Source organism: Ambystoma mexicanum, chromosome 4p (genome assembly GCF_040938575.1).
Source record: "Ambystoma mexicanum isolate Mex_15411 chromosome 4p, UKY_AmexF1_1, whole genome shotgun sequence".
NCBI lineage: Eukaryota > Metazoa > Chordata > Amphibia > Caudata > Ambystomatidae > Ambystoma > Ambystoma mexicanum.
The window spans coordinates 446,299,004-446,326,123 of NC_090927.1; the positions used below are offsets into that span (position 1 = coordinate 446,299,004).

General features: G+C 45.9%; 1 protein-coding gene across 3 annotated transcripts in view; it reads left to right on the forward strand.

Moving 5' to 3' along the window:
• Positions 1-2,104: 2,104 nt before the first annotated feature.
• ROCK2 (Rho associated coiled-coil containing protein kinase 2) overlaps positions 2,105-27,120 on the forward strand; it is a 1,440,935-nt gene continuing 1,415,919 nt past the window's right edge. For 2 of the 3 annotated variants that reach the window (XM_069605962.1, XM_069605963.1), the window contains exon 1: positions 2,106-2,640. In XM_069605962.1, coding sequence (XP_069462063.1) covers positions 2,542-2,640 — 99 coding nt within the window. In that variant the 5' untranslated portion in view covers positions 2,106-2,541. Of the gene's footprint in view, positions 2,641-27,120 lie in introns of all 3 variants that reach the window. The other variant, XM_069605961.1, reaches the window with a different exon arrangement.

A 27,120-nucleotide genomic window follows, 5' to 3' on the forward strand; every position in this document is an offset into this window, starting at 1 on the left:
TTATTGCTCAGGGAATATGCATGATATCGACGTAATGTAGGTAACCATTTCCCTGTTATCTTTGACTTCCTCTGACCCATTTGTAACCAGGGTCCTTCGTATTTATTATCTTCTCGCCTGACTGTTTCTTTCTGCCTGTTCATGTATGCAAAACTAAGTCTCTGAAGCGCCCAGCTACTTCAGGGTTTGGTGCGCGATATAAATATTAAACAAATACAAAAAATACAAAAAATTGGAATTGATACTGTAAATCGAAGTGACATTGAATGTGAAATATATTGATTAATGGCAAGTTACCACAACACCCTACATTCCTAAACTGGATACTGCTGTATCTCCTTGCTAAATAACCGCAATGTCAACATTGCCATTCCCTCTCACAACTCCTGGACTCCAGCGGTTTTGGATCCTTCAGTAGTGGGGATATGATGACAGCAAGCCAACAACCACATGGGCAGTGTTCGATGGGCTCCGAGCCTGCGGAACAGAGTGTGGGGGGGGGGGTCGGAGACACAGCCTTGGTGGAAAATTGCCATGCCAAGGTGAGCTGGACTTACTCTTCCAAGCGACCCCGCTAACTGATGTACACTGCCAAGGAAACCTCATAACCGCTGACAATGCTGAAGGATCAGTTACTCGAAATGCATATCATTTCTAAAGGCTAGTAGGCATGACATTGGCCAAGACCTCGTCACCCACTCCTATTACAATCAGAATGAGGTTGGGTCAACTGGAGGACCCTCGATGAGGACAGTCTTGACTAAAGTCCTGAGATCTTCACTAGAGACGACCCTGCCAGTCCTGATCCGAACACACATGCTGAGATCTACAGCACTCCACGATCTGAAGAAGCTGAACACAGATATTGCCTTCCACATGATCGAACTCTGCTGGCTCCAAAGTGATCGAAATCCACCGGCTTGGCTTAAGGACTATGATATTAGCCGGTAATATAAGTACTACCTTGGTGGGGGTTGCTCATCAATGTGTTTTGGGACCTTTGGCCATTTGGTTTGAACTTTTGGAGGGATATTACATACTCTCATTTGGGGTACTACTGTTCGTACTAGACCAGACACCACATACACGCATACACAAGCTGGTGACCGGTTACGCTACTGCTCATTTTATGAAAGAGTCACGCCACGGTGCTGAGTGGGACGTCTCTGACATAGCAGCAAAAATGCCACGTCTCTGTGCCTCTCCTTTAAACCACCCTAACCTCAGTAAATGAGAAAACAATGTGGAGTTCATTTTGGAGTTTTTGTAATTCGGCGGCATGGGCCTGTTACGTTTGCACTTTTGCGTGCACAGGTTCACACCGCCAAATTTTCCTGATTTGCATGGCGGAGTGCAACAGGGGAGTGGAAAAAGACTGCGTAAACTCCTACATTTACGTATAGCAGACAGCGTTTACAATGGATTCCTATGGCATCCGTTTGCTTTTGCGGTTGTAAAAAGCTGGCGAATTCCATAGGACTCCACACTATCTGCGCCAGCATGAAAATCCAGGTTGGCGCAAAGGTTGTAGTATTTGTATGGTGGAGAAGAAGGGCACAGTGGAATCATGAGTTACAATCCCATACAAAAGAATTAAAATGTGGCGGGATGTGAATGAAAGGTGTAAAAGCCTCAAACTATCGCCTATGATAGTTGGGCATGCTCCTTGTTGCATAGTGTGGTGTAGAGGTTCTACTAGTGTCGTAAAGAAAGTTGTGTACTGTTGGCATAATTGCTGGTTCTGTGCTCGTGTGTTGATTAGTCTGCCAGGTAGGGTGTGTTCATAGTGTTCCGTGTTAAGTTGTACCCTGTGTTACACATTGCATGTTATTCGTTGTGGAATGTGTTAGAGGCCGAGTGGTAGATAGAATATTGCATCGCGTTGTAAGGTTGCTTAAGTGATTTGTGATGTGCCGTGGGGCACTTGGCAGCATATTATGAATAGCATGCTTGACTCAGTGTCTGGGCAGAAAGATCTGTTTTCTCGGTGGGGCCTTGCCTGGCACCCCTGCATGCCCCGGGATGGTAAACGGGCACAGGATGCTGCTGTGTTGCCTGTCTGTGCGCAGGCACAGGGCAGAGGAGGGTTGTGGGTAAAGGGGCCGAGTCAGGCTGATGTCAGACTGTGTCGGCGGAGCATGGAGGAGGCGGGCAGCCGGAGCAGGCAGCAGCTACAGCGCGTCCCCGCAGCCCTCGGCGGCGGCATGGAGCAGTGAGAGCGGGCGGGACCCGTACTCTGCAGGAGCCGGAGCCGTAGCCGCACTCAGCCGCAGGAGGGGCCGCCGCGCACAGCCCGGGAGGAGCGGGCTTCGGACCATGCAGCTGGGGCCCCGTCGGCTCTCCCCTGGAGACTAGCCGGCGGAGTTTCGGCCAGCGGGCGGCTCAATGTGTGTTTGGGGCCCGCGCAGCCCCTAGGAGGCCGGGGAGCGGCTCTTCCCCGCCACTCCCGCCTGCCTGCCCCCCGGGCAGGGAAAGGGAGGGCTCAGCTGCCGCTAGGCCCGGGCAGGAAGGGCTCCGCCTGCCCCCTCCCTGATCGGGAAGATGTCCGCCTCCACCGGGGAATGCATGGTGAACCGGCAGAGGAAGCTGGAGTCTATCATCAGGGACCCCAAGTCTCCCATAAACGTGGAGAGCCTGCTGGTAAGTGCTGGGGCCTGAGGGGGGCGGGGGTAGGTATGGGTGGAGGCTGTTCAACACTCGGGGTCCCCCTGTCCAGAAATACTTATCAGGGTGTTGACTGTGTGCGCTGCTCTGACACTTCCCTCCCCCTGGGCCCCCGGTGGACGTGCTCTGACTAAAGTTCTCACAGGAGTCCCCTGTCCTAGGTGTGTGTGTGTGCGCGCACTTTGGTGAAAGTTTCTCGTCGCCTGTGCAGCCGCCCTTCCTCCCCTGCTCGGGGCACTGTGACACGTAAATGTAGTGCCTTGTGCTGAGCTTAATGTGACTACGCCTCCTCCCGGCCCCTCGCCCCGTGCACGGCTCGATTTGGGTTGAATATGGTGTCTGTGAGCGAGGTGTGTACAGTTTCCTCCCTGTACTCGCACTTCCCCCGGTCGCCGCCGCCGCAGCACCGTCAAGTGACAGCCTCCTTCTCCTGTACGCGCCGCTGCGGCGAGTGTGTGTTTATGAGGGGGCCTGTTTTACTTTGCAGATGCCCGTGAGGTGACTCTCGTCCGCCAGGCGTATTTAATTCAATATGTAGTATATTGCTGTTAGTTTGCTCCAGTCGCGGAACTAGGCTTCGCTGGGCCAGCCTTGTTGTTTCAGTACTGGGATACTGTCTGTGCTGCGTCTACGACCTCTTTTCCGACACTCTGCTCAGGGGCTTCCGCAATTTTTTGTTCCGGTTGCAGTGACTTTTGATTGAATGCATACACGTTGAGCCGTGGGTAACCTGTCCTTATGCTTTACCCGCCGAGGAGCTCGCCGTGCCCCTCGCCCCCTGACTTTAATATACCGCGCCAGTGTTGTTTGGTTTCCGCCTCCTCTTTGCTGACACTTTCCCTGCAGCGCGCCCGCTTAGCGGCTCAGTTTTCTCTTCAGGAATGGCAGCATTTTTTCCTATGAGAGCAGAACAGGGAGGGGACACGCCTCGGAAATAAATGTACCTCGGAGTCAGTTGGGAAGAGAAGGATCAAGGGCGGGATGTCGCAGGGGATACACCAGAGTGTTCCCTGCCAGTCCCTGGGGCACTAGTAGGACCCGAAGCAGCCCACCACCTGGTGGCAGCACTCTTATAGATGTGGGTTCCGTTCCACCATAACATTATTATTGAATGTGAGTTCACAAGCGGATCCATTCGGCCACCTTATCTATTAAATACATGTACTCATTCACTTGGCTTAAGCTTGTCAGTTCAGAAAAGTAATGTTTTCTCTCACCAACACGCTCACATCTCTTATAGTGTAACTTTTTGATGCCTGGCGTTTTCTTTGCAATTAAACTTCATTTGGGGTCCTGCGTTTCAAATGTTGCAATTGGCGCATTCTCATCTCTGGCCTGTTTACGTTGGCAAGAATTCCAGAACGTACTTTTGGGGGTGGGGGGGAGGGGTAATCATTGCTGCCCTTTTCATGCCATGTCAAATACTGGGGCGTGTCCTTTCACTCCTCTGCTTCCAGAAACAATGTGGGTCCATAATGTTTAAGATCCGGTGGCCCAGGTTTCTGATGCTGCAAGTAGTGGAGACCAGAACATTGTAATGGTGAACCAAAACGACAGTGATTGAAATACTTGTTTTATAGGGCGCTACAAACGGATCCTCCTGGGTATCTGACATAGCCTTTTAAGCAGGCACCATCTCTGGGGCAGCAGGAGCTAGTACATCGTGTTAACACGAGTTGCATACTATAACCGTTTGTCCTTTATTAATGAGCTATTATGTTTTTAAATTGCTTCAAGGTATATTTCGGTGCTGCTTTATACACATTCCTAAATACACAATGCTACACATCTATGTTTAGTATTGCACCATTTTGCATGATGAGTCAAAGTAGATATTGGTATCCAGCTAGCCAGGCTCTTCAAAGCAACAAGCAGGCAATGAATAGCTCTGATCTCTGCTGATGACCTTTGAGAATATGCACAAGTATAAGACCACACTTTATATGCACCACAGGCCTTTTTCTTCAACGGGGAGGCATCCAGTGTTTGTTTTTTCTTTTTTGTATTGGATGCAGGGTTGGATTGGCCCCTCGGCCTTTCGCCCCTGGGAAGTAGGGGTCGGTTTCTGGCCATGCCTGGGCCAGTTTCTGGAAAAAAATAGAAAAAAAAGAGATTTTTCAAGGTTGTTGTTTTTTTTTTTTTGCATTTCCAAAAAGCCTTTGATCATTCTTAGGTCGATAAATGTGTACCAACACAGGTTTGGTGATATTGTATGCATTTTTTTTCTATAAAAAAAGGGCTTAAGCTTGAGTGCTATACAATAATATATCATTCGTCCTTCGATGTCTGCTTGGATTCACAGTAATTTGGCAATATGGATCTATACACACAGATAATGATACATATGGTGAGCCATTCTTGTATGAAATGTATATCACATTAGTGAACTTGTGACCATATTTTTCGTAGTGCACTTAGGCACAATGCTATTTGATGCCACTTCCTGTTTTGTCTAGGGGTGAAAGGTCGTGTTTCATCACTTCCCAGAATGTCACTTTGGGGTGGGGTCAAATGACCACTTCCGGTGATGTCATCAGAGGTCAAGGGTCGCGAGGTGAGGGTTGGGCCACTGTAATGAGGCGAGGGGCGGCCACTTTTTTTTGGGTGACCGGGCCTATTTCTTGACCCAGTCTGACCCTGATTGGACGACTGAAATAATGCAGCTTCAAGCCTTTCCTTGTACTATGAAATTTCATAAAGCTCTACACCTTCTGAAGGACCGTTGAGTTCAGAAAATCCAATGGTTCTGGGTCACAATTAATAACCACTGCAGACATGGGACCTCATTATAAGTTTGCCAGTCCGGAAACAAGGGTGCCGGTAAGCTCACTGGCACCCTTGTTTCCAGATCGGCAAACTGCCTGCCGTGGCCGCTGTGCTCGACAGGTCTGACCCTGTCGGGTGCAGCGGCCACGGGAGGCAGACCGGTCACAGAAGCACTGCACTTTTAGCAACGGTGCCAGTGCTTCCGTGGCTCCACACCCATAGAGCCCTATCGGGAATGAGGACTTACATTTTACAGGTGCCTAACGTCCTGTGCCGCCAGACTTGGAATCTCCTGGTGGCACCAGGAAGTCGGGCGCTGGTAAAATGTTAAGAGTCTTGCGATAACCCGCCAGTAGCACAGACAGGGTAACTGCCGAACTCGTAATGAGGCTCATGGTCTCGGGAGTCCAATCCTGTGTGGCTACAGTTAGTTTTTCGATCTAGGCACGTCTGGGTATGGTTATGCGGAATTCATGCACAGCCATTTCTAATTCCACGCCAAGTAGGCACCAAGCACCTGTATTTACAGTTGGTGAAACTGACTCACAGCGACAAGAAAGTAATTGGCATCATCGTTTGTGCCAGGAATACAAGCAGGAAAAACGAGGAATTGGAGCACCTGGATTCTAATCCAGTTCCGTAATTTCTGAGCCACACATCCTGAAGGGGAAGAAGACACAAAGGTGAGTGGGAGAGCACAATGAGGGTGGCCTCTTTGCAGCCTGCATTTAATGGTGTGCATTACGGTACATGGCGCTCTGCTGCAACGAGGTGGGCTGGTTGCCAGTATTGGGAGAGGTGAGGTGTGGAGAGTTGTTGCGAAAGGGAAAAATGTCAATTTATGTGAACCACTTCAGAAGCTTGTGCATTCCAGTCCGTGTGACATTGGTTTCTATTGGATCCAGGGAGCCCAAACTAGATGTCGAAACGTGAGTACAGATTGGTGTGCATGCAAGAGCTGGCAGCATTTTTATTTCTGACTTCCGCAAGGGACCATAGTTCATTGGCATTGAAAGAAGGTCTCAGCCTTTGGGTGATCCACATGACACGCCTAGTTACCTTGACATTACTATGGCATGCACTGCTGTACTTTGAAGGGTTACTCTTCGCGTCATTGGTGAAGGTTGGTTGGCTCATCCTGGTTGATGACTCTCTGAGGAGTTGGAACCTTCCTGTCTGTAAGATGGTACCCTGGAATGCTGTTGCGTGCCCCAACAGCCGGGTCGATTGTCAGTGTTTTCAAAACAGCCTCAAAGCCTCGTGTTCAAGTGAGGCTCTTGGGTCTGCACACTTGCTGATGGTCATGGTCTTCCTGAAAACCCACCTCTGTGCAGTTCCTTGAGGACCATCGGTGAGAACTCCTATAATTTGCCTACACATTTCAGATGCCCAGTTTATAGCCATGCATAAGCTAATCGCCTCTTCACATGAATGCCAATCCTCCACATATACAGAACACACCATTTCTTCATCAACAACAGTGATTAAACACTTGCCAATGCCTAGTGGTGCTTGGAAAAGATGTTGTCTGTTCTAGAGGAGGGGCAGTGGAGCAAGAACCCATCCATTGAATATTGTTTATTTGTCGCATGGATTGAAGCCTGCTGTAGCTTGGAGTTCTTTTGCTGTTGCGTGCAGTGGCACAGCAGAGGCTAGTTATCTTAACGGAAGCAGCAACCAGAAGCTGTCTTTGGCTCTGTGCAGCAGCTGTTGCCAAGAAAATATTGCACGCTGCTATCTCACGTGACACCTGTGCTGGCTGCTTGCTTTCCTCAAAGGGATGCGTCAGTCATGTTAATATTTTTGGCTATGTGGGGGTAAAACGAGGGAGTGCCAATTTGATATCTCGGCGCAAGCAAACGTTTATTGTAGCAGTCCTCTTCTTGAGTTTTGCAGTACCTTGCGATCTGATAACTAGCAAAATAAGACACTGTTGCATAGTTGTAAGAACTGTTTTAACCGAATATTGGCGCATTATGCGGTTCTGGTTTTTATGCTGATCTGGATGTCGACCTTTTTGGCCTCTGGTTTGACCCTGGCAGTTCTGAACAGGCGCCCCTCTTCTAGTGATTCAGCGGGCTTGAAGGTCGGAAATATACCTGGCTCTGTCGAGCAGTCTAATTATAATAAGTGGCAATTGGGGAAAATTGTATATTTTGCACCTTTTTTTTATATCTTGGTTCAGAAAAGTTGAGGTACATTTTAAAATCACTTTAAACTAGATGATCTGCATATTTAGGTGTATAGAAGTGCTACATAAAAAATGGGTCACGATAAACCCCTGTGAAGGGTTTGTGGGATTAAATCACGGGCTGGAAATTAAGAAATCGGCGTTGGTGTTTGCACAACATCTGTGCAGTCAAGAACATGCACGGCTGATCTGGCATGGTGGTTCTCAATACCCTGACACTGGAGGGGATAAAAGCAGCCTGTATGATAACTCTACAGTATATTGCGCCTCAGTTTCTAGGTTCAATTAAAAATAGACCAGCGAAACAGTGTTTTGCCTCTCTTGAGGAAACGCTGTGTTAATCTACACCATGAGAGCGATTTAACCTCTTGCTCGGGGAATCCTAATAGACCACTCTGAAGATCATGAAGACTACTCGGATCCCTGTAATAAAACCGCAGTCGCCTAGGCCTGGCCTGTGTACTTGGTAGGTAGAGGCAAGAGCAAGTGGGTTGTCTGTGCCTAGGCTTCGGAATTAAACTAGGAAAACTAAGCCCTGCAGCAGGAATCATTGTTACACATAGCAGCAACCTGCGAGGCTTTGCAGTGCGATCTGGTATACGGTATATATTTCCACAAATGTTTGATGTGTTAGCGACATTGATTTTTATCTTTTTATTGTTTTACTGTGTGCTGACACTTTGTGGATCCCAGAAACGATTGCCTTCAGGCTAGTATTGGCACTTGGAAGCAAAAACAGCGAGTTTGTTTCCTTGGTGAAAGAATAGTGAAGGGACCGTCTCCTCTTGTACTATCCCTGTTAGATGGGCGGCACACCTCTCCCTAGGGGCACGTTTCACCCAGGGGAAGTGCTTTTATAATGGGTGCCTCCAAAGGAAACCTAGAATTGGGGTGTTTGTGGTTGTCGTGCATTGTTTCAGAAAAGTGTCATGGTGAAAAAATGTAAAGTAGCAAGTTACTAGCCAGGCATGTAAGTCTCTCCTCTCATGGCATGGATGCCAGAGCTCTGCTTGCGCACAGGATGCCATTTCTCTCACTACATGTGAATTGTCACTAGCGCAAAGCCGGAGTTTTGTGACCTCGCATAACACAGCTGTCACTTTTGTAACCTGCATGACCCTGAATGATGAGGAGATTGTCCAGGAAGATGGAGGTAGGACTTCAAAGAGAATTCTGTCTATGTAAGTAACCAGAAGAGATGGAAAAATTCGAATATATATATATATAACCCTGCTTTTTCCGAGGATTTTCAGAAAGTTTGTGCATAGTGCAGAGGCTCTTTTTGGTTAAGGCGCCTACAAGGACAACATCTGGGATTATCATTGGCTGATCGTGATTTTGGTTCAAAATATGTAGCAAATTGAATGGAGAGGCCACATAATACATCTTTTTAAGAACAGTATGTGATTATATCTTCCTAACTGGGTTTCTTAATAGTGATGTTTTTATTTTTGAATGTTATGATGATGGAAAATTGTAATTAAATATTTTACTGTGAGTGGCGTTTTGTATGTAAGTGCAAACGGTTTTATTTTAACCGACAAACACTAATAATAATTTAAAAAAAAGGATGGAGATAGGTTCAAATCCTGAAGTGTTGATGAATGTAGATTGGTGCTGCTTATTTTCTGTGTGCTGGTATGTTTCAAAGTGAGTCTTGGTGAGGACACGTGTCTATTCAGAGAAAACTTGACTGCCAACGAGGTTTGATAGGAGAGGGGCTGGAAATGGAGGTTGTGGTGGAGTATGTGTTCTGGAATGATTGAAGGGAAGTATTTATGCAAAGCTGTGGTGCGTGCATGAGTTAGCGGTGCAAGCAAGAAAATTGGATTGGGGTAGAGGGGAAGCCATACAGCAAAGTGATGGGATGAACCTAAGGTTTGGGGGAGTTGTACTGGTTACTTCCTTTCAGAAATGTGCATAAAACAGCCTATGCAATTTGTCAAGTAGACTTTCTTTTCCTCAATAGGAGGCCATTTCTGGACTTTGTCCCACATTTTGCTAATCTCAGATTGCATTTTTGGGTGCTCCTGGGAGCAGGGTGGAACGAGACTGGAACCGCTTTAATACTAGGCACCTTTGTGAGTCTCACTCTAGTTGCTACTGGGTCTGCTTTTCAGGCACGTTTGAGAGTTTCTCTTGTTACTACTGTGTCTGTTTTTATGGCAACAGTTTATCAGCTTGTGTTTGGAAAGACTGAACTGATGGCAAGCTCTTTGCTTTCTGTCGTTCTGGGTGGACAATGGTCCCAGTGACTATCTGTTAGGGAAGTTACAATGTGCACACACTTTCAAATAGAGGAGACCAGGCACTTTGTTGCGTCGGCATAATAGCCTTCTTCCACGAACACACCAAGTATCGAATAAACAACTCTGTATGGCAAAACTTGCCTTTATCTTATTTACTGGTCTTTTTTCTATTGTTTAATTTTGTGGGCAAACCACACTTCCTCGACTTGCATTATTCTCGTTGATTTTCAGTTCTATAATGCAGACACTCTTGATGTTTGTTTGGGCGTTACCTGTATTTTGTACTACTCATGCGCGATTTCACGTTTTCTATTGTTTTGATCTTTTCCTGAATAGTTGTTTTCCTGTGATACTGTTACTGTTGGCAGTGTTTGTCTCATCTTCCCCCATGCAGAAATTTACTGATAAACTGTAGTTAGGCCTCCAATAGGTTTGTCATATCTGGACAGTCTGTACAGTTTCGGTTTTGTCTCTTGCTCCACCTGTTGGTTGCACATGTAGGTGTAGTCCATAATGATCTGCCACTGTCCACCCTCTACAGTGACTGTTCGTTAAGTGCTCACTGCTGACATAATGTACACCCCTCCATCCTTCTACAGTCGATAACATTTTTTTGGTACCATAGATAATGTACCTTTTTAATATAGCACTCCATGTCAGATTTCTCCCACTTTTACGTTCTATAATCCGTGTTCAAGTACCATTTAAAAAGAGTATTAGTAATGTATTGTCCTTGGAAGGGTGAATGGCTAAGTCGGCTTTGTTTGGATTTGAACCCAGGTCTTGGCGGCTGAACATTGATGTCTGAGCCCTCTTGAGAGATTATTCGGATAATAATGACTGATGAAACTGCAAATCTGCAGTAGCTAGTGCTATGTTTATTAGTGCTCTAGATTTGCAACTTTTCCATTTTGATTTCCTTCCTAAAATTAGGAAGCGACCAGTTTGACTGCGTCTGCCCCCTGATGCTACCAGCGTTTGCCTGGTGATGTGTGTAGTGTTAACAAGAATCCATGCCGTACACGAGGGCTTTACTATTGGGTTTCCTGATCCGAAGAGGGCCTTTAAGAGGACCTGAAATTGCAACACACATTTTTATTTCCTGTACTTGCCTGAAGAAATATTTTTCTCCCTAAAATATCTTTTTCTGACTGCGTCTATAAGTAAATCCAATGACATTATAAAAATATGGTTTTAGATGGAAGACTTTTAAATGTGCTTCTTAATGTATCTGTTATGTTATGTTAATCACACTTACACTGCGCACTTATGCCCAAAAAGGCATCTTGGCGCTGGGACTAGCACACCCAACCTAATCCTAAAACAGCAGAGTTTTCAATTGGCGTCGGAATTGCAAATGGTTCTCAGTACACCTGAGGGCAACCGGGAGGTCATTCCATAATTTACCAGCTGCAGCAAAAAAAAGGCCCGAGCCCCGCACCCCCTCCAACCCCCACTCTGCAAAGGTGGAATTTAGGGATCATAACCAAATAAGCATCGCTGGAGCGGAGAGACTGCCCCGGAATATAAGACGGAACCTTGTCTTTCAAAAGATTTGCTCCCTGGTGATAACAGATACGTGTCCAGTAAGTCATAACTTTTCTTTATTAAGTTAGTAGAAAGCAAGCTCCCCCAGTGACCAACATCTCTAATACAAAGGGCTTAACTGCTCTCTATGGAATACCAAGCCTTGTTTATCAATTAACATTCCAAATGCCATTCCAGCCCTGACATCCCCCACATTCCAAGGCAAGAACATTATGACACATCTTCCCTCTTATGTTAACATCTCTATCTCCTTAGCACCGCAATCATGTCCTTATTCCACACTTGATCCCCCCCCCCCCCTCACCGCACCATCCATGACCATCTCCACCTTCACGGGCTATGAGGCGCGCTATAAATGGCATGTATCATATATCGTATCGGAGTACAAGGGGTCAGTCATCCTTCTTCTTAACACATTTCTTAATATGCACCCAATCGCCACACATCACATTCGCCCATCTCCCACTGCTTTTCTCATTGACCTCATCCAACCACCTGTCCTTATTTCAATCTAATTTCCTCTTTATTACATCCACCACACAATCAGTGTCCTTAGCTCTTCCCAACCAGGGAGGAATCCCCTTTATTTTGGCTTTGCACCCTCTCATCATTTAAAAAGCACTAATCTCTGTCATGGCATTGGGCGACATCCGCAACGTAAACACTCTTTCACGAATTGGCACTTTCTTGCCCTTCCCGCATACCATTGCCATCCTAATGGCTTTCATGATGCATCTATTCACTCTGTCCACTTTTCCATTACCTTCTGGGTGATAGAACGCCGTCCTTTTTTGCAAAATCCCACACAAATCAAAATACTTCTGGCACACTCCACCCACAAACTGAGACCCGTTATCCGTCAGCACATTGCATGGTAGACCTTCTCTCACAAAAATATCCTGCAAGAACTTGACAACAACCACAGCTGTTGCTTCTTTCACCACTTTGTACTCCATCCATCTCGATAGCTGATCCACCAAGACCAGCACAAATTTGCCATGACCCGATCCCAAATGGACTGGGCCAAGAACATCCATAGCCATTTAATCCCACACGCCTTTGGGACTCTCCATCTTCACCAAAGGCTGTTCCTTTGCACATTCACCCTTCTCAGACCTGCTACACTCCACATACTCATTCAATCTCCTCTCCATTTCCCGGTCGAACCAGGCCACCAATACTCTCCTCTCAACACTGCCTTGGTACGTGACACCCCCAAGTGCCCTTTGTGTGCAACATCAACAATCCTCTCCTGCAATACTTTGGGAACAACCACCCGTTCCCACCGATGCAAAATACCCCCAACTAAGCTCAACTCTTCACAAACTTCCCAGAAAGACCTCTCTTCCTGAGATGAACTCAGTTTGCTGGGCCACTCCAACTCCAAGAACCCCTTAACATGCCTCAAAGTCTCATCACCATCCATCACTTGCATCCGTTCCTCCTTTTCAATAACTCCATCACGACTTACAAACACTAAATCAGTGATAACCTCTTAACCTTCTAAATATATCTCCACCGCCCCTCGATAGGTAGTCCATCAGGACATTCTAATGGCCAGCTATAACTTCCATCCTGGACTCATGACTTTTGCATCCTGGTGACCCAGACAGACACTCTGCGGGATACCTTACTCAGGCTGTTGGATTTAAAACTACTCTTCAACGGTTTATGATCCGTCCTAATTATAAACTGTGCACCCCACACACAATTGTCACATTTTCCCATCGCCCAACGACACGCTAGAGCTTCCTTATCTAACAGAGTAATTCTTCTACGCCCCCTTTGACCTTTGTGAAGCATGTGCCACAATAAGTTCATTTCATTTCTCATCCAGTTGCAACCAAACAGCACCAACCCAATTGTCACTTGCATACACCGTAATGACACTCTTACTTCTAGTATCGAAACTCTTCAATGGCTTGGCCAAATCCAGGTCCTTCTTGATCCGTGAAAACTCTTTCACCCAACTCATTCCACTTAAAAACGACACCTTTCTTAAGCAACTTTCAAATCTCTCTAACTTTATCTGCAAAGTCACTCACAAACTTTTTATAAAACTCAACCATTCCAAGAAACTAACCTCACCTCACCTTTCGACCTGGGGCTACGCACTTAAAAAAAAATGTAATAGTATTCACCAGATCACCATTGGGTGATAGGACAGAAATCTCATGTCCTAGGTATTCCATACTATCCTTACCGAACACACAAGTCTCCTTCCTTAACATGATACCTCTCTCTTCCAATATACTAAGCACTCTATCGATGGTGGCATTATGCTCCTTTTCTTTTCTTCCACAAACTAACACACCATCTTGAAAGCAGAATACACCATATACACCTCTAAACAATGTATCCATAATTTTCTGGAAAATGGAGAACGCTGACGCCAAACCGAACGGCATCCTCCTAAACTGGAATATCCCTTCATGCGTAATAAACGCAGTATATTTCCTGCTCTCCTCATCCAATTCAATCTGATTATATGCTGACGCCATATCCAACTTTAGAAAATACTTTACCTTCACCAATCGAGGCTAACATTTCACCCATATTGGGTAATGGATGTCTCTCCACCGCAACACACTTTATTCACCTCCCTCAAGTCCACACATAAACGCAGTTCCCCCAACACTTTTTTTTTACAACCACCACTGGAGAAATCTTATTGCGTTGGACCCGCTCTGTCAATCAAACCAGCCTCAAATAATTTCTGCAGTTCCTTTCAGACACCTCTCTGATGCTAAACAGAACAGGTCGCAACCTTGCCGCAACAGGCTCATACCCCTTCTTTGGAAATATCTTTTGCTTCATTCCTTTACTTTCCCTATTCTCTTCTTCTTAAATACATTCATGTATCTTTGGCACACTGACTCACCAACATGCAGCACACGCTCTCTTGCATTGGGATCCAACCTTATATCCAACCTTTACATTTTTGTTGAGCTCGCCACCCTAAAGGTTTGGCCCACTTTTTTGTAACATACTTTCCCTTTTAAAATTCAGCTCTGCATTGAAATACCATAGAAGTTCAATGTTTTCCAAATTCTAACCACCAGGAGATATATCTGCCCTTTCCAGATCAACTACATACCCACAGAGTTCACGTTCAAATACATCTCTTGACATAAGAGAAATGTTGGCTCCTGTATCTGCCATCATTGACCGAGGTACAATATTCACATATATAACAGCATACGGGTGTTCGCACTCCTAATCTTCGACAACTACATTAATGATATTAACATTAATTGGCTCTTCATGAGATTCTTCATCACCAGTGGAGGAACCGTGTTCTTCAGTCACATAAAACACCTTCCTTTGGAAGTTCTTGCAAAATGGCCCCTACTCTTGCAACTGGCACACACAGCTTTCCTCCCCGGACACAATGTAGATGCTGCAAAATGTGAATTACTAGCACACCAAAAGCACAATTTGTCCTGGCCCTTCCTTTCCTTAAACCACAGAGGTTTATTATCAGCTCCATCTTTCTATTTGTCTTTCCGCCCTTTCTTCTTTGATTTATTCTCCGATACCTTCTGCTCTTCCACCTTTGACCCTTTCAGCCTTGACAAGTTTGGCCACACATGCCAACGAGTGTTCCCCTCTGCGGGCAATCTCCAGAACTTCATGCAAACTCGGTTCATCTTTGAGCCACAATTCTTCTCAGATTCTATTATTGCAGCAAAGAGTAATTAACTGGTCCCTTATGCGTTCATCAAAGTTTGACCCAAACTTTCATGACAAGGCCAGATATCGCAGCACCGTGACACATTCTTCCACGGTTTCACCCTGTACTGAACCCTGAAATTGTAACCTTCCAGGATAGTACTTGACTTGGGCCTGAAGTCAATATCCAATTTGTACAAAGGCAATTCCAATTCATTAGCCACGTCCGTGCTACTAACATCATTCCCCTATGTCAGTGTCATACGTTCTTTGCCCTTCGTAACCTAAAAAGAGCATGAGACACAACACCTTTATGTCATTGGAGAACGAAGGTCCACATGTTGCTCTTAAATAATCCATAAATCCCTTTTTCCATTGTGACCATTTTATTTTAGGTGATCCAGGAGTCGGCATGAACATAACCAGTCCAGGAACCCCAGGCATGGTCATGGTGATTGGTGATAACATGTCATACATGGATACACTGCACATCCAATGGACTCTTTCCGGGTGGGGGTGGCACTACTCTTTACTTGTGGTGGTCCAGCTTATTATCACGCATAAGCCTTAAAACGGTACAAATATTCTTTTGAAAGCACCCCGGCATTAAATGCTATGTGTTTTCACCATTATCCGCTTTCCTTCGACATGGCATGCCATTGTTTAAACCGCTGCTAGGTTACAACAGGACAGACGCCCTCTCAATGCTGCATAGCTTAGACGCAGTGCCAACCCCAATATGGCCGATTGCTCTACGAGCACCGTTTGCCAATCAGGCTTGTTGCTTGGTGCCAAGCAATGGCTGCACGCGCTGGGTGCCCTTGTTATTCTATTTTTTTTTTCTTTTTCCGGACCAGCATCCCTCACAGCACCAAATTGTATTTTTCTCTGATCTGTTTAGTCGGTACAGTGCAATATGGAGCGTATTACCCATAGCAGCTCGCCGACCCTCGCCTTGCTCGGCATCACTCATCGTCAACTCTGGGGCACAGCAGGCAGCATTCAACGGCATCGCTGAGACACAGCATGGGCTGGGGGCTGCAGGCATGAACTCGTCGCCAGTAAAATGAAGTAGATATGTGTACAGTAAGTCGTAACTTCTCTTTATTAAGTTAGCAAAAAAGCAAGCCCACCTCCCCCCAGCGAACAACATCTCCAATACAAAGGGCTTAACTGCGCTCTATGGAATACCAAGCCTTGTTTATCCATCAACATTCCAAATGCCACTCCAGCCCAGACACCTCCAACGTTCCAAGGCAAGAACATTACAGCACATATGCCCGGTGAACTAAACAAAGGGACTTAAACTTGATCATTTTCACCACAGGGTGCCAGTGAAGAGAGCGAAGAGCAGGACTGAAATGGGAGCCATAGGAGTGGATGTAGCCACTCGTACGGCAAGGTTCTGTAACCGCTGCAAGCGATGTATAAGGCCAAGAGGCTGAGCCAAAAACAAGGCAATACAGTAGTCCAGGTGACTAGTCCCCAACGAGGCGACTACCGCGGCTCGAAGGCGAGCAGGTAAAAAAGGCAAGACCTTGCAGAGCACTTTAAGCAAAAAGTGGCCCGTTTTGCAAACTACACTGATCTGAAGATCCATCAACAAAGAAGAGGAGAATTTTTTACCACCGTCACCGGTGTAGGAAAAGCACCCAGTGCTGATGGCTAGAAAAATGAAGCCCAAGAATCAGTCAGCAGGGCATACCACCACTAGAACCTCTGTCCTATCCCCGTTGAGCTTGAGCCAATTGTTGTTCATCCAGCCCCTCATGGCCACCAGGCACTCACAGAAGTGAAACGACACCCTGGCACGGTCAAGATCTATACGGAACAAAATCTGGGTGTCGTCGGTGTATAAATGGCACCTGAAGCTGCAGGAGCGGATGAGGACAACTAAAGGCTGTACATAGATGTTAAACAACATCGGGGACAAGGCAGAGCCTCGGGCAACACCACAAGAAAGCAAGTGAGGGAAAACCTTAAAAGGCGGTATAGACAGTGATTGGCCCCTATACGTCAGGAAAGACGTAAACGAGGCCAGAACAGGACCAGCAAGGCCTATTAAGGCCAGGCATGAAAATAGGACGGAGTGGTCGACACTGCCGAAAGCGACTGAAAGATCAAACAATGTCATGGCACCCGCTCCACCCCGATCAACCAACCCAGCCAGATGGTCGATAACGGTCACCAGGACACTCTTCGTTCCACGTTCCGTCCAGAACCCAGACTGAAAGGGTTCAAGAGAAAAAGAAGACTCCAGAAAAAAGGAAAGAGGGGCTGCCAAAGCTTCCAACAGTTTCATGAGAACCGGGAGGAGGGGAATAGGCGGAAAGTTGTCCAGGACAGCAGCATCCAAAGAGGGCTTCAACAACAGAGAACAATAGCTTGCTTAAGTTCCTCTCGGATACAGCCAGACTGACAAATATTAATAGCATTAGAAAACCCAGTCAATTATGCCAGGCATAATGTTTTTGAGAACACATAGCGGGACAGGATCCGACCGGGCGCTGCACCCAAGTAGATGAACTGCCTTAGAGACTGCTTCAGCAGAGAATTTAGGAAAGAGACCATGATGAGGGAGCTGCTGGCAATTCTTCGGCCAGACCAGGATTAGTGGGGTATGGGCCAACAGACAGAAAAAAAAGACTGCACAATTAGTGAGTATTCAGTCTGGTTAAAAATACTGAATCCCAAAATACCGCACAAGGGGACCGGGGGTTGCGACGGTGTGCCCCGCTCCCCTAGTTCAGTATTCTGGGCTTGCGACGGTGCCCCCTGCATACATTACATGCGTGGTGGTGGACAAACCCCTCCACCCCTCAAAAGATCGAGTTACAAAATTGCGAACATGTGGGGTTCGCAATTTTGTAATTCGATCTTTTGGTACTCGATCCTTCAAAGTACATCCGATTAGTGACAGTTCGAATATTAGACTGAATATGTTTACGTTTATCAGCCATTTTGGTGGGAAAAAAAAGATATATCTGTTGTGATGTATGTTCTTAAAACGTTTTTCTGTGTGTTTTTTTTGCATATGATTAATATAGTGTTTAAGGTTCGAATATTCTAACCAATATAGCACTTTAATAAAAAAACAAAATAAAACTACAATGGATTCTCGTGCCTTGAAACTTTAATTATTATTGTTTAAGCTTTTGGAATGTATTGCCTGTGGATGCATTCCTTTTTGTAAATTAGCTGATGTGCATGCAATAATGCATAGTTTTCCCATCCGGCTCGTTTTGAAACCAGTGTTGCCCTAACTAATATGGAACAATGAAGATTACCAAGGCGGCTAGCGCAGGTAGTCTTGATTCTATTAAAGACACGGACTCAAGCATTATGCTTTCTCTTTTATTGCCACTTCCCACAGCAGTTTAACTTTCAAAACTCTGAACTTTTACTTTTCTTTTCTTTTTTAAAACAGAACAACATAGAAAATAGAAAGAAAGAAGCAGTCCACAAGACTACTGCAACTTGGGACTACAAATCCCCATAAGTCCTCAAAGTCCCTGTAGTCTTGACCTTTCCTTTGCACCAATCCACGACCACAACAGTCCATGCCTCATATCCTGCCCATACTGCTTCCTCTTTCTTTGATGATCCGAGAACCATAAACTGCAAACTCTTTAAACGTAACTGGAACAGCGACCACACCACTCGATTCCGGATTCACCCACGAGTCCTCCTTCTCTCCAAAACCACTTCTCCTTCAACTGTTCTTGGCGTCTTCACCTAAAACCAACACATAAACATAAATTAATAGGGTGGGAGTACGCGGTCTCCAGGTACCAGACATGATACAAAATAGACAAATAACCAATTCAAGACCTTCTTCCCCAAGAAATTCCTATGTCAATAAAATCATATTCAAACTCTCATATGTTTCCTTCTCGCGAACAAGGGCGGAAATAATGCTCGCATCCGTGTCTTTAATAGAATCCAGACTACCTGCGCTAGCCACCTTGGTAATCTTCATTCCATGACAAGACGAGAGGCGATCATTATGCTTGTTCAAAGCTGTCCAACACCATCTTGGCTAAAGAATCTACTGGTTTGAAATAAAAGGTTCTAAACGTAGATTCTGAAGACCAGTCTGCTGCTTTTAAAATATCATGCAAAGACACTCCTGCCGCAAAAGCTCTGGAGGCCATAGCTCCTCTCATCGAATGCGTACCAAACATAGCCAAGTCAACGCCCGCCCAGCACATGACCTCACGCACCCACCTAGATATAGTGGCCATAGCTACTGCCTGAAAAGGTCTTCTATGCGCAATCTGCAACTGTCGCACACCTGCTGGTCTCACACTCTTGGTCACTCGCTCATACTCTTTAATACAATGCGCAACACACAGCTTCGGTTCATCTGAAAAATATGGATATGAAATAATCGAAGAAGCGCCCTTTGTTCTCTGCGCAATCTGAAAGGCAACCCCTTCTGGATAAAAGATCTTCCTATGAATTTCCAATGCTTTCACATCCGAGACTCGTCTACAAGACACTAAACACAACAACATGGACAAGTTGCAGAACAAATGCTTCGCTGACAAACTCCTATTATCTGGCCACTGTTTAAAAAGGCGGAAAACCTTCTCTACGTCATACATCACAGAATATTTAGGAACTGGCGGCTTCCGCATCTTCACACCTTTAAAAGTCTAACCACTGCCGGATGTTCTCAGATAGGCTGCCCTTCACACTTCTCATGTCCCGCAGATATATCTGACCTATACACTCCAAGCGTATGAAAGGCTTTCCCACTCGCTGCCATTTCCGCTAGAAAATTAAGCACATGAACTACAGATGCTGAAACGGGATGAACACATTGCTGTCCGCACCATCCCGCCCATTTATCCCAAGCGGCGTCATAGCTCCTAAGAGTAGAGGGGGCCCAGGAATCCCTGATACAATCTGCAGCCTCCCTCGAAAGGCCCAGCAAATCCCACTGTCTCCTGAAATCCCACAGGCTAACAGATGCAGAACCCTTGCTTGAATCAAGGGATGCCTCTGACCTACTGGGTCGCAGAGTAGGTCCGCTTCCCATGGAACTAACCCCGGAAAAAATCCGAAGAAAGTTCCATCGGAATCGGAAACCACACTTGAGACTTCCACAACGGCGTCACTATTACCATCTCCGCCCGTTCTCGACGTACCTTTAGCTGTGAAGGAACGCATCCGCCCCTAATGCCTCTGGGTCCAGCCTCCAGCTGTAAAACTTTGCCACCTGAGCATTCAGTCTGGAGGCAAAGAGATCTATCTCCATCGAACCCCACAATTTCTGTAACTGCTCGAACACGCTTCTGTGCAACTTCCAGTTGCTGGAGTCCATTTGATATCTGGAATTCCAATCCGCTATCGAGTTCTGAACTCCTGGAAGATATTCTGCCGCTAAAACTATTCTCTTCTGTAGGCAGTAATGCCAGAAGTCCTTCGCTATTTCCGCTAACATCTTGGACTTCGTACCCCCCTAGCTTGTTTATATAGCGCACTGCGGATATGTTGTCCATTCTCAGAAGAATGCAACAATTCACCCTGTCCTTCGCAAACGCTCGCACAGCGAACGAACCTGCCAATAACTCCAGACAGTTTATATGTAGCTTTAACTCCACCTCTGACCAGCGACCTCCTGTTTTCAATTGGCCACACCTGGCACCCCAACCTGCTCTTCTTGCATCCGACTCTATCTCTGGCACATCTCTGAATATGGCTCTGCCGTTTCAAGCCTGCATATTCTGAAGCCACCACTACAATTCTACTTTCCCTTCTTCGTCCAGGGGTGTCAGCTTGTGATATCTCTCCCCTTCTCTCAAATGCTTGATCTTCAATCTCTGGAGCCCTCTGTAATGCAGAGGCCCCGGAAAGATCACCTGAATAGACGATGCTATCGGCCCCACTATACGTGATAAACTCCATAAGGAAATGACCGACTTTTCCAAAACTATCCTCAGTTCTTTCTTTATACTTCTCACCTTCTGCTGAGGCAACTCTAACGTGGCCCTTCTGGTATCTATCAAAAACCCCAGGAACTCCATCCTCTGTCTCGGATCGAGCTCCGATTTCTCCTGATTGATCAGAAATCCCAGAGAAGACAGTAGATTGCTGACCCAGCTCACTTGCACCTTTTAATACCGCTTTGCTCTGAGCTAGCACCAGGATATCTTCCAAGTAAATGATAATCCTGATACCCCTGCTTCTGATGGCCTCCGCTACTGGTCTCATCACTTGTGAACGCACAGGGTGCCGAAGCAAGCCCGAAAGGCAGACACGAGAAACGCCAGCTTCGCTCCCTCCAAAAGAACATGAGATAATCCCTGCATTCTCGCTCTATCGGGATGGTAAGGTAGGCGTCCTTCAAATCTAGTCTCGCCAACCAGTCTCCCTTGCGGAGCAAATCTCGCAACAGATGGATACCTTCCATCTTGAAATGTCTGTACACGAGCCACCCGTTCAACTCTTTCAAATTGATTACCGGTCTTGACTTTCCTTTCCTGTGCACGAGGAACATATTGCTGTAAAACCCGACATTCTCATCTGGACATCTCTCTATCGCCCCTTTCTCTACTAGCGCGGAAAGCTCCTTCTGCAGAAGACTTTCCTTCTCCTTTGACATTCTTATACAATTTGGAAGCCGATCCTGATGAGGAACACTGAGAAACTGTAATCTCAGCCCCACTACTGCTTGTAACACCCAAGCATCGCTTGATGACATGCGCCACCTGTCTATACACTTCGCTGTGCGCCCACCTACTTTGGGGTATGCGCTTACCTCCAGCGGCACTTTGCTGATGGAAATTCCCTCTGCCTCTTCTTCCTCGAAAACCTCTCCCCCTGACGGGGAAGAAGGCATCCTGCTGCCTATGTTGCCAGTACTGCGACCTGGGTCCTTGAGGCCGTCTTGTGAAAGAACGACCGGCCGCGCGACCTCTTTGTCGACCGGTCCCAGCGAAAACTCGCCCTGGAAAATTTTTACGAATGGAGGTCTGTGCTTTCTCAGGCGCCGTATAGGTCCCCACGAAGCGTCCCCACAAAAGCCTCGCCAAACAGTCCTTTGGCAGCTGCACCTGCCTCATAATTGGCAAGATCTCCCAGCTTGTTATCGATCTTTAGTAGCAAGCTTTGTCGTCTCTCCGCCGAAAGTGCATTACTGGCATTTCCAAGGAAGTAGACCGCCCTCTGCGCCCAGCTGGCGAGAGTACATGGGTCCACCGGAACACCTGTATCCCTGGCCCTCTCAGCCAAGTCCATAATTTTGGCTAATGGGCCCGCTATGTCCAACACCTTGTCCTGGCATCCTTTGCAGGTGCGATCGACACCTCGCCTCACATCTTTGGTTGCCTTTGTTACAAATGTAACCATTTTGGCGTCCAACTCCGGTGTCTCCATTACTTTGTTCGGGAGATCAGGCCTCGGACACTCGGCCCTCATTCGAAAACGGGCCTCTTTCTGCAGCGGCTTGCGAATCCTCGTGGCCATGTACTGAGCCACCCTGGGAGAAGGTATCCATTCAGATGACTATTTGGGTCAAACATATCATCCAAATTCTCCACCTCTTCCATGTCCTGAAGTGCTCCACTCTCGCTGTCCACTTTGCCTTCCTCCTCGAGACCTGCCTCGGTCTCGTCGTCCTCCTCCTGCGAGGATCTCACGCCTTCTTCAGCGGCCTCTATATTTAACTCCCCAGGGGTAGGGGGTCCTAGGTCTGGCACTGCCGTTTTCCCTAGAAAAGCCATCTTTAGCTTATCAAACGGGTCGGCAACCTCCGGGGGCTTCTGCTGCACCCCTAAGTGACCCGGGGGGTTGAAGAGTGGGGGCTCTTCCGGGTCTTGTACACCCCCTTCTGCGCAGCTGCCCGCTTCTCAGGCGGGCCTCGAGACATGCACTCTCCTGGGCTGAGCTCTCTCACCTTTCTTTTGGGAGCTGATGCTGAGAGGAGGGATTCTAGTGCTTCCAGACGCTCTTGGATCGGCCCGACTCCCTGGGATACTGCCACAGCCAGTGAATCCCCCAGGACTTTCTTAAAACTGAGAGACAAATCTTTGTCAGTGTCCCATTCCTCCTCGGAATAGTCATGTGAAGAACTGGCCTCCATCTCTGGAATGCAGATAACACTGGCCACTTGTTCTTCCATTTTTACTGCCCTTATTCTCTTTTCATTTTTTCTATATAAAGTTGTTTTATTTTTTTTTTATTTGTTTTTTAAATGTGTGCCACCATGTGCCAATGCCTAGCAGAGGGCAATCTAGATGCGAGGCTTTCTGCAAATTCCCCCAAATTCTTAGGCTCTGTGGACAGCTGAACCAAAGCTCCGGTGCTGAAATACGCTATAAACAATGCTATTGCGCACACGCAATAGCGCGCGTGTCACGTGAGATGTTCTCACTCGCTGGTGCTTTACTCTAAAGCCCCGCGAGTGTCCAATGGAAAGCTCGCCTTTGAACGAGCGCTTCCAAGACAAACGCATGCACGATGACGCGCGTACCACGTGACTCACAGGTGCTTTACTCTAAAGCCCTGCGAGTGCTTGATCCAAATCGGTAAAATAGAAACGCACAACAGAACGGAGGAAACGCTGGTCACCAGACACGAGCAAGATGACTCGCGGTCCCGGCGTCCGCTCTGACAGTTTATCCTGCACTACAAAATGCAACACGCTCACTCGCTCAATGAGCTAAACACTCTCACACACACAAACTCAGCACCCTACTCTCGAGCCAGCGCTCCTACAACTATCCAACGCTTTGCCCCCAAGGTAATGCAACCTCCACACTACCAACACACAGAGGCATTAAACACTAGACCTATCTGCTCAGGAAGCAGCAAGGAAAGAGGCATGGACTGTTCTGGTCGTGGATTGGTGCAAAGGAAAGGTCAAGACTACAGGGACCTTGAGGGCTTATGGGGATTTGTATTCCCAAGTTGCAGTAGTCTTGTGGACTGTTTCTTCCTTTCTATTTTCTATTTTGTTCTGTTTTAGAAAAGAAAAGAAGAGAATGTTCAGAGTTTTGAAAGTTAAGCTGCTGTGGGAAGTGGCAATAAAAGAGAAAGCATAATGATCGCCTCCGGTCTTGTCATAGAATCATAGCAAGTTGATCTGTGATCAGGACTCGAATTTGGAGCTAGAATAAACTGGGAAATGTTGGCCACTTGAACTGTCACTGTCTTGGGTTCAAAAGGCAACATTTTGCACCTTTTTCCTATAAACCCCATAACCACAAATTATGAAACCTGCACCGGTCACCTCGCTGCCTTTTTAAACTTAAACATCCATAAAACATTTAATCAAACAATGTCAATAATCTAAAGAAAACTCTAGGTAACACTGAACTTTATGGACTACAGCAGGGAGTATAATCTAAGGCTTATTGGTTAACTTCCTGCCCTACCCTCAATCGATCAAGAGCCTACCTTTATAGTTCCACAGATTCACTAAACAATGCTAATGCTATCCTCCATAAATTCATCAAGCAATAATCATATAAGTAGCGCCAAGCATGCATCTGCCCCCCAGAATGAGGAGGTTTCCATGCTACCTCCTTTTACGAACGAATTGGCCAATTGATTCCAAATGTTAATTTTTTATGTTTGGTCAGTGAGTAAGAATATGTCCAAGAGTTTCTGCTTTAACATATGTATAGAGAAAACACACTCTTTTCTCTAGTTCTTCTTAGATGGGTGCCAGTCCTTGCCAAACAGGGTAGCTGATTACATCGAGCAAGCATAAAAACCTCCTCCCTCTCAGGCCAGGACATTTTGTCGAATAAGGCTGTGGTCTACCTAAAATAAAAATGTGCTCAACAGTCTTGTGAATCGAGCTATATTTCTTGAGAAGTTAAAGGCTACCACAGAAATCCCAAGGATAAGGGACCGCCTACGTAATTGTGTGATCAGCAAATGCCACTCTAGAGTCCAGACAATAACCCACTCTATTCTTCTCTCAAAACAGTCACAAGACTTGTTGAGCCATTGAAATGTTTTGTTTCCCTCCTTACACAGTTCTTCTTTCAGTAACGCGAGGATAGGTATATTGGGCTGCTTGTTCATTTTGAGCCACATGATCACCTTTCTAATCTCAAGCATGGTGTTGAGCGAAATTAACCCTGATTCCAACCTTTATTATACACAGGGGAACCCCATTACACTGTCCCAATATACGTCTCAACAGAGACTATTCAATTTGATTAAGCCACCTTCTGTCTGATTTTTACCAGTATCCAAGACCATATAAAATAGCGGGTACCAAACTTTGTAAATCGTGAGCAACCCACTAATACTAACCTCATTATAGGAGCGCATGAAACCCATTATGGCTCCTAATTTCCTGTGGGACCTCAACTCTGTATGGGTTTTCAGATCTTTGTGTGTGTTTATATGCAATTAAGGGGCCCAAGTAAGTATATTTTGCAGACATCTCCATGACCATATTTTCAACGCTAAATTCAAAAATTGTTGCCTGCTTTTTCGTGCCGAAATACATCATATGTTTTAAAAAAAATATTTATCACCAGGTCATTCTACACTGAGTATTTCACTAGCGCGGTGAAGAACCTTTTTAGTCCAATCCGGGTGTAATCCATTATGATCATTAGTGTATGGTAATGATGGAAAGTGTTATTTTTTTTTATTATTTTTTTTCCCTCCCTCACTTTGGGACAACACTTCTACATACGTTTAAGGTCTCGGGAGATCTGCCATATAGAGGCGCACCCCTGCTTTCGGCCTCTGTTGCTATGTATTAATCCTGTGAATTGTCCTGGACCTTCCAAGCGCATTCGAACCACTGTATCTGAATAGAGCTAGCAAAGCATATTGAGGAGACCCTTATTAATTCCCATGATCAACAACTTAGCCCACACTTTAGTTTCTATTTACACTATCAAATGCATGGCCATAGCCACATATATAACACACATGGGTGGACCTCTGCCTGCTCTAGTTCGGTTGATAAGTGTCCTAAAAATCACCAGGTTTTGCACAGTCAAGCAATATCTTTAGAAACTGACTTGCCAGATGGGAAATCCCTTATGCAAACCCATTGCTCAAGTGACCGAAGTAAAATGGCCACAAATAACCAACTAGAGACCTCCAGCATAGCCAAAAGGCGGAGGTTTGCAGAAATGTCTCTAGGGCCCGTTTTAAAAACCAGGATCAGTAAAGGCTGTTTCAAGGAGCACGGAATTCTGTTCGACTGCACAATATGCACAAACTAATCATGCAAAATTGAGGCCCAAGTGCCAGGATCGTCTTTACGAATAAAAAGCCACCCAGGCCAGAAGTCCCAGATCTCTTCAGTGTCTTTATCAAAGCTTCAGTGTCCTCAACATTAGAATTCCCCAAATCAAATCTATTTCTAGGGATCTCAAACCCCGGGGCAGAGGGGAGCATAGTAAGTCTGAAAAACATACTTCTCCCATGTATCTGCTGAGTTGCTGTTTATTAGGGCCATATTAGCCCAACCGGTGTTTACATTGACCAACACCCAGAACTTTTTGGTGTCTTTGCTCGCTAATATTCCAAGCATGGACTGCTACTTTTCATTCCTGTTTGACGCTTTATGTTCATTTAACCAGTTTTATACTGATTTTTAAATGGCCTCAAATGTTCAGCTTTTTCCTCCTCCGTTGTTAAAGATGGATTTTTATGTACTGCGAATATGGCTCACCTATATGCTTTCTTTCTGCGCTTAGCCCATCATATCTGTGGCATCTAGTTCTAAGCGACCTGATCACTGTTTGTGTCCCCCACTGATTTACGGTAATCATGATCCAGCAGTCCAGTTCTTTCAGGGAACATTTTGTGGTCATTTGTACATGCAAGTTTCAAGTTGCGATTTTAATACTCTGATATTTTGTTTAGTCCAAAATAGCCGGTTTCCTTGGTTATTTACAGAGGGCGTCTCAGCACACACCTGAGTGGTAATCTTTAATTTTAAAATATTGTGATATTTAAAATATTGTGATCACTATAGTCTGTACTAATAACGGACAATTCTACAACATTTACCAAGTTATAAACGTCTCCAAAAATATAGTT